Source organism: Sinocyclocheilus rhinocerous, unplaced genomic scaffold (assembly GCF_001515625.1).
Source record: "Sinocyclocheilus rhinocerous isolate Xijiao unplaced genomic scaffold, SAMN03320098_v1.1 scaffold2267, whole genome shotgun sequence".
Classification (NCBI taxonomy): Eukaryota; Metazoa; Chordata; class Actinopteri; order Cypriniformes; family Cyprinidae; genus Sinocyclocheilus; species Sinocyclocheilus rhinocerous.
In genome coordinates, this window is record NW_015625573.1 from 86,573 (window position 1) to 106,163 (window position 19,591).

Sequence of the window (19,591 nt, forward strand, 5' to 3'; positions counted from 1 at the left end):
GACGAGCGGCAGAGCACGCGCCGTTATTGATGCGCGCGCTTGACAGCTCATTTAAAACGCACAGAGCGCCTCACAAATGCGGAGCGAAATACACGGATCTCACGGAACAAATCAACGCATGGGTGTGTTTAGTTAACGCTTTCAGCTTCACTGTCAGATGAGGGTGAAAATTTTACCTTGGCTTATTGTACTACATTTTTTTTTAAATCTAAACCAGTCCATAACCTAAATAGCAGTCACATTACAACACTGAATCATGGTCACAAGATATTTATATTCGATTTCATTTTTTTCCTTTCATTACACTTTAACAAATCAAAAGGGAAACACTTAGGGGGAAAAACATTTATTAAACACAATGACATTTTACAGGTAATGAGCTCAATATACAAGAAGATCTATTTGAGATGGGTGACACTCTGTTTACTGCTCTTCTGAGAAAAAGCAGGACTGCAGGTGAAAACAGGCAAATCAGAATGGCAGATGTAAAGACGCCAGTTAGACAGGGACGCCTCCAAAAAATGAGACATTTTTCCAGAGTCTGCTGTTTCAAGATGCAGCCAAAAAGCAAACATACTTTCAATAAATTCAGTAAACAGTCACTCATACCGTCTGTCCAGCATACGTTCATTTCAGACAAAAAAGCAGACTTTTCTTTTCTTCTGCCAATTTACAGTTCATCTGGGTTTAGGCTGCCTGGTTGGACAGAAGAGGTGGTATAATGGAATAGGTTGTCAAGGGTGGTCTGTGTCATGGTACAGGTTTGGTCTTGAGAATGGAGAGAGGAGGGAAGCAGGTGGGATTGAGGGGTGGTGGACAGAGAGGGTAGTCATTGTGATGAATACATTAACAGAGAGAGCCAGAGAGCGGTCATCAAAAGAGCAGATAACAGATGACCTACAACCACAACCTCACCCTCTGACCCTGAAGCAGGCAATCACTTAAGAGAGCTCCACAAACCTCTCTATCCTCTTCCAAAAAATGTCCAATTGAGTTTACCAAGTCATTTATGTCACGGTTTCTTCACCTTCTTAATAGATGAGGAACTTGAGGCAGATTCTCTGCGTTTGCGCTGCGCAAAGAGAAGAAACCATGTTGAAATATTAATGCCAGTGGAATTGTATGTAAATTTTAGTTTCATTTTAAAAATCACATGCATTCAATTGTTTAAAAACATTAAACGCTTATAATTTTGTAAAATAATTGATGCTTTAAATCAATACATCAGTAGATGATGTATAATCAAAAAATATGTAACAAAAATTATATGAAAACAACTGAATTTGGGTTTCAAATAAATATTTTTAATGTTTAAAAGGAGATCAAATTGCATGATGATGCTTGTTGAGGTCTATCACTAAAGTAGGTCTATCATTAATTAACAAGCCAATAATTTATTAAGTCATTGCAATTTATATTTACATTTAGTCATTTAGCAGACGCTTTTATCCAAAGTGACTTACAAATGAGGACAATGGAAGCAATTTACAGACAGGCACTTGTAGTTACTTCCCGCTGAAAACTCACCGAATTTGGAGTGAGTGGAGCTCCAACCACATCAATAAGCTGCTCTTTGGCTTCGGTTTTGATGTCATCAGCGCCAGGCCAGGATTGACTGTCAGGTGCTCCACTGCTCTCACTCAGTGGTGTGACGGCGCCCCCTGCTTTTAGCAGAGCGTCATAGCGGTGCCGCAACATCTGCTGTTCGTACTCACAGTTACTGTAGGCCTGCTTCAACTCATAAACCAGGACCAGGTCGCTGCGGAGTTCATTAAACATCTGCACAATCTCCTCTGTGGGCATGGGGTTGAGGTCTATCGAGGAAAGGATAAGGGATACGTTATGAGATGGTTCAAAGCAAATTCTGTGTTTAGAACTGTGTAGTTATTTTTTGTTTGTTTGTTTGCACGAATTGATTTTAGAAGGTTTAGATGAAGAACACTATAACTGGGTAAAAATGTTCTCCTTTCAACAAACCCAATCCTGATTCTTAAAATTTCATGATCAATCAATTATTTTATTCTATGCCAGTGTTTTCTGCACCATGGCAAAATAAGTAATATTTTAGAGTTTAAAATCTGAACTGAATGTTATGAGATAAAAAAGGCACTGTACTCTGAAATAATGGAATAAAATATAAATAAAAATACAAATATATATATTTATATAAATATATGTTTCTATTGCTTCGTCCCAACAGGCTGCATGCAATAGCATACATCATGAGCATTGTAGCCACAAATAATTCTTTTAAAAGTTATTTTTAGTGAAACAAAGCTCAAACATAGCAATCCATTTCACAAGTAAACAACTGCTTTGAGCCTGTCCATATAATGCTCATCATTCTTTAAAAAAATCATAATAAAACCCATTCAAAAGTCTCAATATCTACAGTAGTCAACATTTGAAGTGGATCAAAACCTTTCATCAAAGTTGTCCTAAAACCAAAACAATACCCGTTCTTGTCTTAGGACAACTTTAATGAACTTTTTTGATCCACTTCAAATGTTGACTACTGTAAACTATTTAATGTGATTTACAGCAATTTGTCATTTAAAAACAAATTTATATAATGTTATATTATTTTTATACAAGAAATGCATATGTAAGAAAAGAACATTTCATAATATGCTAAATCAAGCAAAATCAGTATTACAACTGAAATTTTCCTAAATTAATCAATTTAATTAAAATTAGAATTGAAATCAAGAGCTTGTGAATCAGAATCAGTACCATTTTTAGATTGAACCTCTTTATTACCGTTCAGTAAAAATGGCTATAGAATCATCTGATAGGTAGGAAGTCAGAAGAGAGAAGGAATGCTTATAAAAATGCTACTCACCCACTCCTTGCTCCGTCAGGATCTGTTCAATTGCTTTTATTTTCTTCTGTCCAACTGAGCTGGGCAGCTTCATCTAAGCACACAAATTAATTAGTTATCAAAATCTATAATTACAAATAAACTTTCAGTAAACTTAAGTTGCGCTTGTGTGCTCATGTCTTAATCCATGAGGTGTTGGAACTCTAGCTGGAACATTAACACCTTTAATCTCAGATGGCTACATGGTAGGAAAAAGTGGGAGCAATGGATTAAAAATGGGGTCATCTTTCATTCATAATACCCCTGAAATGCACTTCAGAGAGGGCAGATCAAAACATGTTTATGCACCCAAGTCTGACTAACAGATGACCAGCCACATCTGAGTCATACACTACCCCAGTACCATCCTTAATGCGTTTTATATAGAGCGACCTCCCTTCATTACTCTTTAGGAGGAATGCCTTCCTGTGGGTAGATTACTCTACCTATGACTGTGTGAATCAATCAACTCCTGGCTAATGAGAGAGAAGTTAAACGCCATAGGCTCCTGCAGTGAAGGATGTATCATAATATTATGCAGAGATTGTATATTAAGAAATGGATCAGGGGTCAGTTTTGTCGAAGCGTGTAAGTTGATCTTACTCTCTGACTCCGTAGTGAAACACCAGCAGATTTGAAGTCTGGGAATTTGATGCCTGCGGTTTCAGGAACAGCCTGCCATTGGCCAGATGAGAGAGTATTAGAGGAGCAAGTGGTAGAAAGTATTAAAGTTTACAGATTTTTTTTTATTTTTACTTTTTGCAAAGGAAGTGCAAAATTAGGATGATTGCAATTGAAAATACAGTTTATCTTCCCCCATCAAACCACTGTTACTATCACAGACAGGTTAAAAATTGAATTTAGACAGTTTGAGGGGATTACAGGTTTTTCTGTCTCTCGTTTCTGCGGCAGCTTCTTCTTGGTGGCTTTGCGTTCAGCTCTGCGCATCTCTGTCGTCGTGTCAGCGGCTGTAATGAGCTTCTGGAGGTCCTGGGCCTTCTTTTCACGCTCCTTCTTGCGTGTCTCAATCTTCCTCAGCTCCTGGATCAGGTATTCCTCTTCTGCCACCTACAGAAAGGAAACGCAAGCACATTGTCTAAATAAGATCAAGCTTGTACCCATCACTTATTACGAACTTACACCATTACCTCCAGTGTGTCACATTAATTACCAAAATTCTGGCACCCACCACAGTTTCATAATGAACTGAAAATATTTTTACATTTCTGCATCACTGTTGCAATAATTATGCACTGATAAAGATTGGTCTTGGTCTGAGTGTTCTCACCTGCTCTGGAGTGCGGTTGAAAAGTCTCTCGAGCTGCTCTTTCCTGCGTCTCTCATGACCAGCATCAAATATGTAGATCTTAGGCTCTGTCCCTGTTCCTGCCCGAACTTTTGTCAGTTTGCCACAAATGTTGTAATAACGCTCCTTAAGATCCTCAACAGAGCGCTTCTACAATAATAACAATTAAATCAGAGAGGAAATGTGATTAGAAAGAAGCAAATTGTAACATGGTCAAGTTACTTTTTTATGTTCAGTACAAAATTGAATCTTGTAGAGGAATTTACTCTGTACTGTTGGTGATCATAGCGATCATGTATAACAATAAACCGCAGGTCGAAACGTTTGCACAAGTCGAACAGGTAATCCGTTTCAGCTTTCGTCCATCCATCGTCATGAAGATACATCTGATACTCCTGCTCCGAGTACAGAGGCACCTGCACAGTCTTGAAACAGGAATAATATTTTCAATAACATGCAACATGAATGTCAGTTTCAAAACAAGAATAATAAATAATCTCTTCTCTCCTCTACTTATGTCAATTTCTCCTACTCTGTTCAATATCATTCTCTCTTTCCTACCTTGCTGAAGCGAGCAAATGGGTAGTCCTTTCCCTCCTCTGCTGCACGTCTCCAGTGATGGAAGATGGCTCCATCTTTTCTGGCTGGATTAGAGAATGGCATCCACTTCCAGGGCCTCACCTTCTTACAGCCCAGTTTCGCTTTCACTGTCCGGTAGCCTTGCGTAGTATCACTCGGTAACAGGGGAGGGGCATCCCGACTGCAAGAGGGAAAACCATATAAAACTTCATTATATGTTGTCACTTTTCAGTGTAACAATATCAGATTCCACGGACAGCATACAGGGCTCAACAATAAAAGTTTTTCTTTTATGCTTTTTCTTTTATTTTCACTTGCCAAAATTTTAACTAGTCCCACAACAAAACACATTTGAAAAAAGCAACAGACGACAAACATTTGGAGCGTCATCAGTTCTATTACTTCTGTGGAGTTTCTGCACGAGGGCGGCCTCCAGCGGCTTCCAGTATGAATGAAACTGACATTACATGTGTTTATAGTGCTCAATAATGGCCAATCCATCCTATTTTGGGTATATATATATATATATAGCCTACATACACACAATTGCTCAAAAGTTTGGGGTCAATAAGTATTTTTTAAACAAATTAATATTTTTTATTCTGCAAGGATGCATTAAATTGGTCAAAAATAACAGTTAATACATTTATAATGTTACAAAAAATGTCTATTTCAAATGAATGCTGTTCTTTTGAACGTTCTATTTACAAAAGAATCCTGAAAAATGCACCATGGTTTACACAAAAATATTAAGCAGCACAACTGTTTTCAACATTAATATTAATAAGAAATGTGTCCTGAGCACCAAATTAGCACATTGAAGACTGAAGTAATGGCTGCTGAAAATTCAGCTTTGCCATCACAGGAACAAATTACATTTTAAATTATATTAAAATTGAAAAAAGCTATTTTAAAATTATAATAATATTTCACAATATTACTGTTTGTACTGTATTTCTGATCAAACAAATGCAGCCTTGGCAAGCATAGGAGACTTTTTATTTAAAAAAATTTAAATAAAAATTACCAAACCCAAACTTTTGAATAGTATTGTATATTAAGTATATATTTACTTATATAAAAATATATGTATATATTTTTATAGATTTTTCATTTACAAGAGCTGGGAATTATTCAGCTATAATAAAATCTCATAATAAACTCATACAAACCTATTAGTTGTACAACTAATACAACAAAACATGTTTTCTAGTCATTTTAGTCATTTCAACAAAAAGAATGATACATTCAAACAGCCAAATGATCTGTCATCAGCCATGGGAATCAATTTTTAGAAGGCAATGCAAATACAATCTCATAATATGGGCAATAAAACAATGAGGTGAAAAGGCTGAGCTGAGCCTGCCAACTTACTTTTTATCTGAATACAGCAAGGCATAAACTTCTCTGTGCATTCCTTCTGGTCTCTTGAAGGTTAATGTCTCTGTCACTTTCTTGGCTTTTTTCTACAACAACAAACAGAATGAGAATAGTCTTAACAATACAAAGCTAAAGCATGGGTCACAGAAAGTCTAATGGTGTCGGTTCTCATCTGTGACAGTTTACCTTGTCTGAGTTGATGATGTCCTTCTTGCTGATGGGTCCTGAATCATTGTCTCCTCCTGCCAGCTCCAGAATATCCCTCACATCAGCACCGGTCGTCATGGTGAGGGACTAATAGTTTAAACAAAATGATAAGCAAAGAGGTGCATTATAATATACATATACAATGAAGTGGTTGGTTTGCTTTTGAAAATAAGGATAGTCTTTGTAATACGAGTGCTAAATGAATTAACTTGCTTGCTGCAGTAAATCTGACGACCAATACACCCCAACACAGAAAATACATCAGGGTTAAATATTCAAAATTGTCTGCTGGGTCTGTTTAAGCAAGTAGAAGATAAAGTAATAAATAGTAGCTAAAAACGAAGCGCTAATAAACACATAAATCTCGGAATCAATGAGCTTACACGCTACCTGACAGGCGGGAACCATATTGAGCTCATATAGTACTTCTAGAACTGCACTTATGAACTATAAGGGTATTATAAGTAACATTTAATCTTACCTGACAAAACTACAGGTAGTCTGTGTATCTAAAATATATACGCTGGTCTTTATTTACGGGTCAGTGTTGGCTGAAATGCTATATTCATCGGCGGATGCCGTTCTCCTCTTCGATGGTCGGCTTCTCTGTGCGTCTTGACACACTTGTGCAAACGATCGCCACCTATAGAACAAAAAGAAGAAGTGCATCTACAATACTGTCCTCAACCAGGCATCATAAAACGCCTTGCTTAGGGGTTTGTGTGTTTAAAAATAGCAACTGTCTTTGTATAGAGTCAAACTACAAAACAACAGGTTTTACAGTATAATAAAACATTTATTGTAAGTGTATGGCAGTTTGCAGTGATGCAGACAAAAACATGCATGCATTGTATGAAACTATTATAGTCCAAGCACAGAGGCAACAGTAATCCCTAAATTTACCTTACCACTCGTAGAAACTCTACAATCCAAAACCAAAATGCTTACACATTAAGTAAAAGTTGCATTAAAGTGAGAAAAATATTACTGATGAATAAAATACTGCATTTAACCAAATAATGTAAATCATACAATAAAGTTGTCCCTGATAGAGCAGTGCCATAACAATTTTAACAACACAGGGCAAAAAAAAAAAGACATAAATAGAAAAAAACACACAATATAATGCTGTGATAACCTGTTCTACATCTCGCATTCACAATTAAATAGATATACAGACAGATAGGTTTGCACTCCAAAAGCCATATAATCCATATTACACCACTGTAAAATAGTGTTTATGTAAGTAGTGTGTCACTGTTCGAATGATTACAAAGCAATATTTGAAGCCATGTCATGCAGATTGCCTGATTACACCTGTTGAAATATCTAAAGAGATTGAATTAATTATCATTACAGCTAAAACTTTTCATCATAATCTTTCCTCATCTGGGAGAGCAGCACAGCTTTTAAAAAACTACAAAAAGCATTTCACAGTTTCACACATCACTTTCAGCTTCCAAATATGTTCTGTCCCTTGAATTATGGGAAGGGCAGTTTCATTTTTGTGCGGACGTGGTCTCGCTTGACCTCTCGTTCCCCGAGATAGGCCTGCAGCTTGTCTGTTGAGAAACAGACCACAGAGTCAGTGTGTTTGGAGGGAGGACGGTCTCCTTGTATCCAGGGGTTTTGGAGTTGTTTGGATGTTAACACTCAAAATAAGTAAACATCAGTTGTGGGTCTGTGAATTTTACCAGGCTTTGTTGCTCAGGGTATTCTTCATAAAGTTGATGGCTCCCTCGGAGAGACCTGGGTAACAACGACTAAATTGGATCTTGCCTTTTTTGATGTTTCGATCCCTCTCCCAATTTATGTAAGGGACTGTCTGCACTCAACCTAAAAATGACAATTAAAGAGAATTGAGGAGATCAATGATTAATGACTAAATAATAAGGAAGCCCTAATGGTGCTGTAACTATTCCTTACTGTTATGGTTTGAGTAAAAGAACTTACATTATAAAAGCCAAAACACCAACAGCCCAGATATCAGTTTCGGGTCCAACTCCTTGTCCTTCTAAGATTTCAGGAGCTTTAGGAAGGACAATATAACCTAACAAACAGAACAGAAAATATTTTTCATAAAGCAAATTGGTTTGTTTGTGATAAGATACTTACACTCTGAACATATATCCCGGTCCTCTCGGAAGGGCATTTGCTGTAAAACAGCTGTCTGTGACATTCTCTGACAATATTCTCCACTCCCCACATAATATAAAGGAGAAAACTTTCTTTATGAGGTACCATGAAAAAACACAATGAAAAACAATACAAATGCTCATAATACAGAATGAGATTTATTATAATATCTTTTTCTGAGTCTGAGTATGTATTCTTACCATTAACACTGTACTGAATACAATATGTGACAAGTTCTTTGGACAGCACAGGCTTCCAGAACACAAGAGCACCTCCCCCTGCTAGCTGAATGACATCTGGCCTGGATGGTTTGACTGGATTTTCTGGTTGGAAATCAGAAAACAATTTAAATTTCAACTTTATGAAATACTCTACCATTCAAAAGTTTGGGGTCAGTTTTTTATTAACTAAATTAATACTTTCAGTGAGGACGCATTAAAGGGATAGTTCACCTTCAGTTGCTGGTCCCCATTGACTTGCAATAGGTTTTTTTTTCCATACTATGGAAGTCAATGGGGACCAGCAACTGAATGTGAACTATCCCTTTAAATTGAACAAAAGTGACAATAAAGACACTTATAATGTTACAAAAGATTTCTGTTCTTTTAAATTTTCTACTCATCAAAAAATCCTGAAAAAAATGTATCGTGGTTTCAACATTAATAATATGTTTCTTGAGCATCAAATCAGCACATCAGAATGATTTCTGAAGGATCATGTGACACTGAAGACTGGAGTAATGATACTGAAAATTCAGCTTCGCCATCACAGGAATAAATTACATTAACGCAGCCTTGGTGAGCATAAAAGACTTATTTTTTTTAAATCTTAAAATCTTACAGACCCCAAACATTTGAATGGTAGTGTATCTACAATAAATAATTATATGGAACAGTTTAATGTTTTTTTTAGTTGTTTAACCTTTGGTTTTCTTAAATATCGTCACTTTCAGCGAGAACAATTTGGACTTCTTGTGAGGACTTTCGGATGAGTTGGCGGTTGGTACTGTTGCAGGGCAAGTCATTTTCTCTGGCATGACAGGGGAGGGGTTCTTCACAATTGGTCCTGTTAGAAAGAATTTGAGATATAATTATTATGCACAAGCAAAGGTGTTTTTGAAAACTGAATAGTGTATTTTCAACTGTGTTAAAGCAACAATAGTAGCCTACTGCCTTTCTTCTTCTCTACGTCCTCCTTGCTGGACTGTCGGGTAAACAGTTTTGTAATGCTAGAGGCTGAAGTTTGCATCTTCTTCCTCAGGATTAAAAGATTGGTCTTGGGTTGTGAGGATGCTCCTGCTGTTTGTTTCTTTTCTGAGCCTTCTAGTTGAGGAGAAGAATGGCTAGCCCACAAGTGCTTGTGGAAGATCTTCATGAATCCAGGCTTAGAAGATTTCCCACTAGGGGGGTTGGCTTGTAGAGCTGGGGCTGAGGCATATCTTTGAAGCAACTCTTTGCTTTCTCGTCCTGCCTTCTCAGAAGGATGTCACTTTTATTGCACATCTCATTTAGACCAGAACTTGAACTGTTGGTGTGTCATCTTGGCTGGGCTTGCGGGAGGTCTTGGCGAAGAGATCTAAGGACATTCTCCATGTCCTCATCCTCAGAGTCCTGTAGTAAAGAGCATGGAGATGTTTTTCCAGAGGATCCAGAGATCAAGGTCTCATCATTGTGGTGTCTGTGGGAGAGCTCTTCATGTGAGCCTACCCTGCTAGAAGCCTCTGAACCGTGATCAAGCGAGCATGCTAGCGAAAGGCTGGCGCGGAGGGGTTTACGGCCACGCTCTTGCTTTTTAGCTTGGATTTTATCCTGAAGCATCATGTGACGAGCAGACATGGGTGAAAGCTGCTTGGAGCTGCAATAAAAAGTGCTCTTGATGAGGCTACGATGTGGTATGGGATCCAATACTTCATCTCTCTCAGAGAGGTGAAGATAGGGGCTACTGTTCCCTCCTCTCCAAACTGACCGGCTCTGTTGATGGTGCGGTCATGGGAATCACCAGCGGGCTGCTGTGAATTTGGTCCTCACCAATAAGCATGTCATCTTCACCCCGTTTTAGAACTGTGGGCGTCTTTGACACATGAGCATATGGGTCATATTCTTCCTCTTCTTCCAAATCATCTTCATCCTCCTGGCTCACCTGCTGGAAGAAGTCCCAGGTATCTGCCACATCAAGCTCTGAGGAGGATCCACTACTCAGGGAGGTGCTGCTGGGCTCCTGGGTCTTCCTTACAGCAGTAATTGAAATGTCACGCAGAGGAGCCTCCAACAACTCTGGGATCGGTCTCAGAGTCAGAACTGAGTCGAGACATGTCAAGGAACGCTGAAAGAAAAGGGAAGAAGCACAGAAAAGTGTAGGAAGACATTCAATGGCAGAGGAAATCTTTTCAAATCTTACCTGCCATTTTCTTCTTGAAATAAACGATTTTACATTTTTGGTATTTATGTCCTCAGGTTCTTCATATTCATAATAAACCTAAAAGTAATCACATTTCTGATGAACGTGAATTCTATTTGTGCACACAGCTTATTTTATGTTTGCTTGTTGGTATAAACACAGATGACTACCTACATGAAACCACTCATGACACAAACACTCAGATGCAGAGGGTGAAACAAAGCAACTTTATGAACTGCTTCTCACAAAAGCTTCAAATACACACATGTAAGCAGTTCTTACTCTGGGTCTGGTTGTAGAACCCTATAGGAAGTCCTGTGCCTCCGCACTTCTGCTTATGATCTCAGGAGTGTCCCAGTACAGCACACCCTCAGCGACCTTCATCAGTCTGGCATGGTCGTTCTCCCCAAAGAAAGGACAGTGGCATGTTAAGCTACCGAGAAAAAAGCAATCTTAAAAAAAACATTCAATATTTTCTAACAGTACAATTATTTTTTAGATTTTATGGACATACAGAATTGCAGAATACAGAGAAAATAGAAAGAACAATAAAGAAAAATATCTGCTTGCTCCATTTCTTCAATGCACTCACCATAAGTAACCACACCAACTGACCTGGAATAAATAAAAAATAACTGATCAATAAAATGATCAAGCGGACAGAATTATTTTTCTGAACATCACAAATTTTGTTCACCACAATTTGCTACAAATGACAAAAGTTTGTTTACCAGATATCAGTGGCTATTGTCACAGGTTCTTGGTGGATAATTTCTGGTGCAACAAATTCAGGTGTCCCAAACTTGCTGTACTGGTGTCTGGAGTTGTCAATTTCCTGGCAGAAGCCAAAATCACAGATTTTGATGTCTTCTCTCGCAGAGGACACCATTAGGATATTATCTGTCTGCAGAGAAAAGGTTTAAATATAAGTTTGGCAAAATGTTAGAAGGACAGCCACAGGTCAGAAGATGTCTTTACCAAAGACACCAATTAGTCCAATGTCAGAAAAGGATTATCTTTTAGTATCCTATCAGTGAAATTTCTTGTAATACATTAAAGCTTAAATTAATGCCACTTATAATACTAATAATACTGTAATATAACTATAGTACCTACTAATATAAAGTAAGTATAATCACTTACTTTGATATCCAGATGTAAGATGCTCATACTGTGTATGTATCCAATACCCTCCAGAACCTGTTGAATATATAACTGGGCCTAAAAACAATGAATAATAATTTTAACCTTTTCTTGATTTCTGTATGTAAACTCACGGTTCAGCAAATCCAGGCTGAAAGAGCATATGAAACAGGTTCTTCACAAAGGAACTGGGCCAACCTTCGGACTGGGGCTCTATTTGAAAACAATTAGGTTGTCAAACTCATTAAATTTTATTAAACATACACTAACGTTAAAAAGTTTGGGGTCAATAAGATTGTCTTTCTTTTTTAAAATAACTTTATTCAGAAACAACTTTTCTTCTTTTTAGAGAAAAAGACATTAATGTTATTTAATTATTCTATTTCAAATAAGCACTGTTCTTTTGCAACCTTCTATTCAATTCAAAAAAATGAAATAATGGCTGCGTGAAAATTCAGCTTTGCCATCACAGGAGTAAATTAAATTTTAAAATATATTACAATTATTTTAAATTGTAATAATATTTCACAATATTAATTTTGATCAAATAAATGCAGCCTTGGTGAGCAGAGACTTTTCAAAAACATTAATGACACCAAGCTTTTGAATAGCAGTGTATATTGCAAAATAATATAATACTAATAATAATAAATATAAATCTAAGAATTGTATATATTTTTTTAAAAATGAGATAATGCCATAAGTAATACCTTATAATAATAAATAACTGTACTTACAGTACATTAATAGTGCAGTTTAAAAAAAATTGATGTAAAATATTAAAATTGTTAATGTAATTACTCAATCACTAAGACCTGTGGTGGTACAATTAGCTTTAAGGAATATGGTAGGATATTTGTTTTCATTTCTTCTCTAAACTCAGTTGTGAAATAACAGATTACCCTGATAATGACAGGTATAAACACAGAGCAAGAAGTGTCATAGCCTTTCTCGACCAGTGTTTTAAGTCACAGATCACAAGTGTACAGTCACATTGCCTCACAAGCAGCGCAAAGAGCCACTTGGCCCTGTCTGCAGCCAGGCTTAAGTCTTAGCACATAACCAGCTTTGAAGATGGACGTGACATTTTAGCAGAGCATGCACTGACTAAGAAATCGTGAGAACATGTATATAAACAGATCTGAGGAATGGACAAGGAGAAGAATAGAGACAGAAAGAAAGGCAAAAAGGGAGAGTAGCATGCATGCAAAATGCTGAGGCATCTTTGTGAAGACACTTACATGATGATTTTGATCAGATCTTTAGTCTCCTGCTCTGTGACTATAAAGGAAATGGGATGGAAAGTGTGTTAATCTGGATGTGGAAATGCACATGATTGACAAGTGTTCAAAAGCTGCTTATGGACCACTTAATGTATAAATTAAAACATATAACCACATAGGTATGATATATTAAAGAATACATTATGTATGATACGATTTACAAATGATATATGAAGTTGATATATGAATATATGAATTAAAGACAAATAACCATACACTACCATTCAAAATTTTAAGTTTTTAATTAATAATTTCATGTAGCAAGGGCACAATAAATTACATTAAAATGACAATATAGTAATTTTTAATAACAAAATATTTCTATTTCAAATGAATGCCTCAAAATTCTTTTAATTCTTAAAATAAATTGTAATTTTCTACTCATCCAAGTATCCTGAAAAAATATATAAATTTCCACAGAAATATTAAGAAGCACAACTGTTTTCAACATTTAAATATTGAAATGTTGAAAATGTTGTCTTTTTTATGTTTCTTGAGCACCAAATCAGCATATTAGAATGATTTCTTAAGGATCATGTGACACTGAAGACTGGAGTAATGCTGAAAATTCAACCTTGTCATCACAGGAATAAACTACATTTTAAAATATATTAAAAATAGAAAAGTTATTTTAAATTGTAATAATATTTCACAACTGTTTTTACTGTACTTTATTTTGAAATAAATATAGCCTTGATAAGCATAACAAAACATTTTCAAAAGCATAAAGAAATCTTACCAACCCAAAACTTTTGAACGGTATTGTAAATGTACATAAAAAATGTAATATTATAATGTAAGTAAATGTTTCCAACGACATAATGCAATGCAGATGCCTCTATGAAGATGGCCAAAGAAGTTTTTGATAGTTTGAGTGATCCCATCAAAGGTTTCTTCCAGACCAAGAAGCTCTTGAAAATGGGAAACTGTTGGTGAAATTCAGCACAACATTAAAGTACATTTTATGAACATATGATTTTGGTCTCCAGACTACAGAGCTAGTTGCTGGAGGAGTGGAATGGACATTCAGGAGATCTGGAGTTTCAGTGACAGAACATGAGGAATGGGTGGGAACGGAGGAAGTCAGAATCTGAGGTGCTCCTTCAAAGCCTACTGGTGCTCACCACCACATGGCGAGACTTAATGGACAAATGCATACCTTCTCTACTTTAAATAGTAATTGCTGTTCACATTCCCCTTCATCCTACCTGGAGTTGGGGTGGTTTGTGATTGCTTTTGGATGCTGACAGTCACAGGTAATGGTGCTGGAGGGCACAGTTCAGCTTTACACTTGGCACTGCCCACTTCATTCTGTAGCTGTATCATAAACACAGAGAAAAAGTATATAAGGGGGTCTATATATGATATTAAGTCATTGAAAAGTAGCAGAAGACTCTGGTACCTCACACTGGTATTGACCCAGATCTGCCTCTTCAGCTCTTTTTATGGTGAGAGTGAGAATTCCTGTCTGGACATCAGATTGAATCTGGTGTTTCCTGTTATCCTCAAGCTGAGTGCCATCCTTAAACCATCTGTAAATATAGATTGTCTGATCTTTTTTATGACCATGTACATGCCATTACATTTATATGAGTGAATGGAACCAGTTTTACCTTATTGATGGTAAAGGAGCAGATTGTGTGGAGCACTTGAACTGCACATCTTGTCCCTTTACGAGTTCTAAAGTCTTGTTGTAATACTTGGAGGCACTGTGGGAAACAAAAACGTGTTTTCTCAATTTTTGGTAACCAATAATTTCCTGTGTCACCTTTAAAACTTGCTACACTAGCATTCAAAATTTGGGATCAGGACTTTTTTTTTTTTTAAACAATTCTCTTATGCTCGCCAAGGTTGCAGGATCAAAAATACAGGAAATCAGTAATATTGTGAAACATAATTACAATTTCAAATAACTGTTTTTTAATACATTTGAAAAAATATATATATTCCTGTGATTGCAAAGCTTAATTTTCAGCATCCATTATTCCAATCTTCAGTGTCATATGATCCTTCAGAAATCATAATGATATGCTGATTTGTTACTCAAATAACATTTCTTATGATAAAATTTGCAAATATGTTCTTCATAATATTTTAAGGATTCATTGATGAAAAGAAAGACCAAAAAAACAGCATTCATTTAAAATATAAATATTCTGTAACTTTTGATCAGTGTACGTAATACATTCTTGCTGAATAAAACCATGTAAAAAATCTTACTGACCCCAAACTTTTGAACAGTAGTACTACCCACCTTTCTCAAAGGATGGTTTGGTTCATAACAGTTAGTCTATTTACTACATCTCATCATTAACTGACTATACATCCTTTACCAAATGAGCCCAAAGAAACTGATTCACAGGCTTGATTTAAAGTTGATTCCCAAAGATTTCATTGATTAATGTTGTGTTGACCAAAGGCTATTCACAATAGCACAGGTTCCTAAGTTCATGAATCATATTTCTCTGATAGTTGCCAATACAACTGAGTTGGAAAGGTCACAAGAGATTAAAAGATCCTAACGGTCACTCAGTCGTGAAATCTCTTGTTAGATCATTCTGAATGCCCATACTGCAGGACTATCCAGTGTCATTGGTAATCAAGCTGTTATGTGAAAAGAGCAGGATTCATTCTGACAACTGAAGCTGCAAGTGCAACGTCTCTACTTGCATATGCTAATTGACAATTCAAGAATTATTTTTCCATTGTTTGTTCTTTTGAAACTTTGTTAGAGAACATAAAAATAAAAAAAAACTTTCATTAAAAATAAAATGTAAAATGAGGAAAAATTGGATTTAAAACATTTTTTCATTTTGTCAAGTAAATAAATAGTCAATAAAATTTTAACATCACTGACATAGACTGCATAGATTTGTAGTGGGTTGTCTTGCATAATAATTGCATAAAACAATGAACTGTGTCATTTCTATGTTACTAGCAGTACCATACACAAGTCCAGGTGAGGTTGACATAATAATTGGCTCAACCAATGGCATGAGTTTGGGGGCGGAACTACCTGTTTTTGCTGACTGAAAGGGAGAAGCGCTTAAAGCATGTTCGAAAACTGTCATTCTTTTTGGTATTCTGTTTGGTGACTAAATAAATGCATTTCACCTTTAAAACTTATTTTTTTTACCTGTTTTCACTGAATAAACCAGCAGGTCTGTTGCATTTACCAGGCGTCAAGTCTGGCTGATGAGTTGCAGACATCCACCAAGCATGTGCAGATGAAATCTCAACTCAAAGTGACATGGACGCAATATCACCGCCGGCCCGAAGATGCCATATAAATAGCAATTTGTTAAGGAACCAGTGCCATGTGAGGATGTTAGGTGAAATTAGAACTTGACAAAACACCTGAACACTTCACCTAAGCTCACAGCTCCTTGTTTGATCCCATCTCTGCAAGTTTCACATGTCCTTTGGTTCTGTTTCTCTCTACCCTGCTGACAACAGATTTATCGAGAGCCATAAATCAGTTCGAAGTCACTTTGTTGCTCACACTATTATATTGTATTGCACTCTATTATAATTCTTATGATTATAATTCTTAGCAGTTCAACTTGAACATTTGAATGAATCTAAATAGACTCAATTTTATATACACATTGTCATTGGGTTTTAGAATCATGCCTTAGAAATACACATAACGTGAAGCAATTTGGCTAAATTCAATCCATAGTACCCATGACACAGTTGAAACGTATGTGTAATTATAGGGAGAGCGAAAACAGCATGACCTTCAGGACATCAGTGATGTTGATGCTGTTGTGCAGCTTACTCCTGCATCAAAATCATAAGTGAAATGAGGCACCAAAACCTCAATTTCAACTTTGTGAAATCAGAGTGCACTGCCCAAGTTCTACTTCAATGAAATATGAAGATCTACATGTTTACCAGAAATTAGTTGGGTTGCTTTGACAGAGTGGTTGTTGTCCATTTGTTGATCAGAGATAATCCTTTAAACCCTAGTCTGGGGGCTGTCTCAGTTTCATCCCAGACCAATCATAGCTCCACGTGTCTGGGGCTACAAAACCCCCTTCTCCCATTAGTTATCCTTGATCTGAAGCACGTACTGTCTTTTCACCTCTATGTATGGACCCCAACAACCCACAGCAGACCCAGGAAGAATTCTTATGCAGGGAAACAACACATATATTTAGCAGGCTGGTGCAATTGTGAAGATCTTGCCAACAAATAGGTTCAGTAAGGTTTATATAAAGAAATTATTCCTTTTAATTAGCAAGGACGCATTAAATTAATCAAAAGTGACATTAAAGAATTGCTACAAAAAATATATATTTTAAATAAATGCTGTTCTATTGAACTTTCTATTAATTTAAGAATCCTGAAAAAAAAAATCACGGTTTCCACAAAAAAATATTAAGCAGAACAACTGTTTTCAATACTGATATTACTAAGAAATGTTTCTTAGTTTGAAGTACTGAAGTACAGTGAGTTAGGTACAATAAACCCTGTGATCATATTTTTCACGCTTCATGTTTTTCATGTTTTATGGACTAGGAGACATGCCGTGCCTCTTTAATGGAGATGGTATCTGTATACAGTATTTACAGACCCACAAGCTCTGTTCCACCCCTCAATTTGGATTTTAGTATACAATTGAACAATAAACATGCATACTGTCATAAGATAATGATGTCATAAGCAAATTGATACATTTATTGGTGAAGGCAGGGAAATGTGGTACTGTGGTTGCTCATGTTAACACTTATATTGTTACTTTTTTCCTTTTTTCTTGCCACCTTTGCCTCCTGTTTTTGACGACTCTTCATCACCCTCTTTCCCTGATCCCACTCACCGGCACTCTATGAACAACTGTCGGATCTGATCTTTCATGGTCTCCTTCATTTCTGGGCCCTCCACTTCCCTGAGCTGATAAATAACAGATCCAATGGATTTCTGATAGTCATCTTCATGTTAATCTTGCCTGATCTGCCTGTTGGCCTCATTGTTTAGGGCATCCAGCTCGGTTTGGGATGGATAGGACAGTTTTGGATCAATGGCCTGAAGATAGCACAGCCAGAGAATGAAATGAAAAGAAACAGTATTAGAGTTCCATCTACTGGTGGCAACATGGTGGTTGTACACTCAACATGTAGTCAAGCTGTAGAAGCACAATGATCTTCATTAAAATATTTATGATTTACTTATGACTATTAATACAAAGCACATACTTTTGCTTTGCATGTATAATAAAGTACCCAAAAAGTACCTTACCTTCAGCAAGGATTGATACAAAAATGACAGAAAAAAAAACTTTTACATTGTTAAAAAAAATTATATCAAAAAGATTTTATTTTACTTTCTAATCATCAAATAATCCTGAAAAATATCATGTTTTCCACAAAAATATTGAGCACAACCGTTTTCAACACTGATAATAACAATCATGTTATAATATAAATATGTTTCTTGAGCACCAAATCAGTATTAGAATGATTTCTGAAGGAGTATGTGACACTGAAGACTGGAGTAATGGCTAATAAAAAATCATCTTTGCTATTACAAGAATAAACTGCACTTTAAAATTGATTTTTTTTTTTAATTGTAATAATTTTTCACAGTATTGCTGTTTTTATTGTATACTTGATCAAATAAATGCAGCCTTGGTCAGCATAAGATGTTACAAAATGTTTCAAAAACATTAAAATAATTTAACCACCCCAAACCTTTGAATGGTAGTAGTACATAATTCATATTACCATTCAAAGAAATATCATTTCCTCTTCACGCAGCCTTTTTGTCATTTTTCTTTGCATGAAACCTCTAAACACCTAAATAGAGATTAGAATTAGTTAAGTAATTTACTGTATTTCTAAATCATTTTTGTGTAAACTAATAGTAATATATATACACTATAACTATTTTGTGTGGACATAATAGTATATATTTTACCTTTTGGATACAAACTGCAACCTGGTCAGTGCTAACTGCCTCTTGTTCCTCAACTTTCCTCTGTCTCTCAGAGTCTCTATGGATCTCTCTCATGAACTTTGTAGTGATGTCCGGTTCGCGAACGAATCGTTCGATTTAACCGGTTCTTCTTAGTGAACCGGTTGAACCAGTTCACCCAATCGGACTGAATCGTTTGAACCGGTTCGCGTCTCCAGTAAGCATTAATCCACAAATTACTTAAATTATTCACTTTTTTTAACCTGGCTGACACTCCCTGTGAGTCGAAATAAACCAGTATCCCGGAGTAATTCATTTACTCAAACAGTACACTGACTGAACTGCTGTGAAGAGAGAACTGAAGATGAACACGAGCAGAGCAGC

The 19,591-nt window shown here is 36.3% G+C and overlaps 1 protein-coding gene and 2 pseudogenes across 1 annotated transcript; all 3 read right to left on the minus strand.

Moving 5' to 3' along the window:
* Positions 1 to 788: 788 nt before the first annotated feature.
* dmap1 (DNA methyltransferase 1 associated protein 1) lies at positions 789 to 6,980 on the minus strand. Its single transcript, XM_016565942.1, has 11 exons — positions 6,814 to 6,980; positions 6,312 to 6,419; positions 6,120 to 6,211; positions 4,728 to 4,926; positions 4,433 to 4,591; positions 4,149 to 4,316; positions 3,743 to 3,928; positions 3,464 to 3,535; positions 2,843 to 2,915; positions 1,528 to 1,814; positions 789 to 1,072 (listed from the first exon to the last, which is right to left on the minus strand). The coding sequence occupies exons 2-11, from the start codon at positions 6,408 to 6,410 to the stop codon at positions 1,013 to 1,015; spliced, it is 1,395 nt and encodes a 464-aa protein (XP_016421428.1). The 5' UTR covers positions 6,411 to 6,419; positions 6,814 to 6,980; the 3' UTR covers positions 789 to 1,012.
* Positions 6,898 to 16,501, minus strand: LOC107751005 (striated muscle-specific serine/threonine-protein kinase-like; annotated as a pseudogene).
* A 1,608-nt stretch (positions 16,502 to 18,109) lies between these two features.
* LOC107751010 (IQ and AAA domain-containing protein 1-like) overlaps positions 18,110 to 19,591 on the minus strand; it is a 10,984-nt pseudogene continuing 9,502 nt past the window's right edge.

What these genes read in the sequence shown, in the direction of transcription:
- dmap1 (XM_016565942.1), bottom strand. Translation starts at nt 6,410, where the DNA reads ATGACGACCGGTGCTGATGTGAGGGATATTCTGGAGCTGGCAGGAGGA. An exon ending in AACGAGAGACAGAAAAACCT is followed by an intron (nt 3,536 to 3,742) that starts GTAATCCCCTCA and finishes GGCCAATGGCAG; the next exon opens with GCTGTTCCTGAAACCGCAGG. An exon ending in TTTCACTACGGAGTCAGAGA is followed by an intron (nt 2,916 to 3,463) that starts GTAAGATCAACT and finishes TTGTGTGCTTAG; the next exon opens with ATGAAGCTGCCCAGCTCAGT.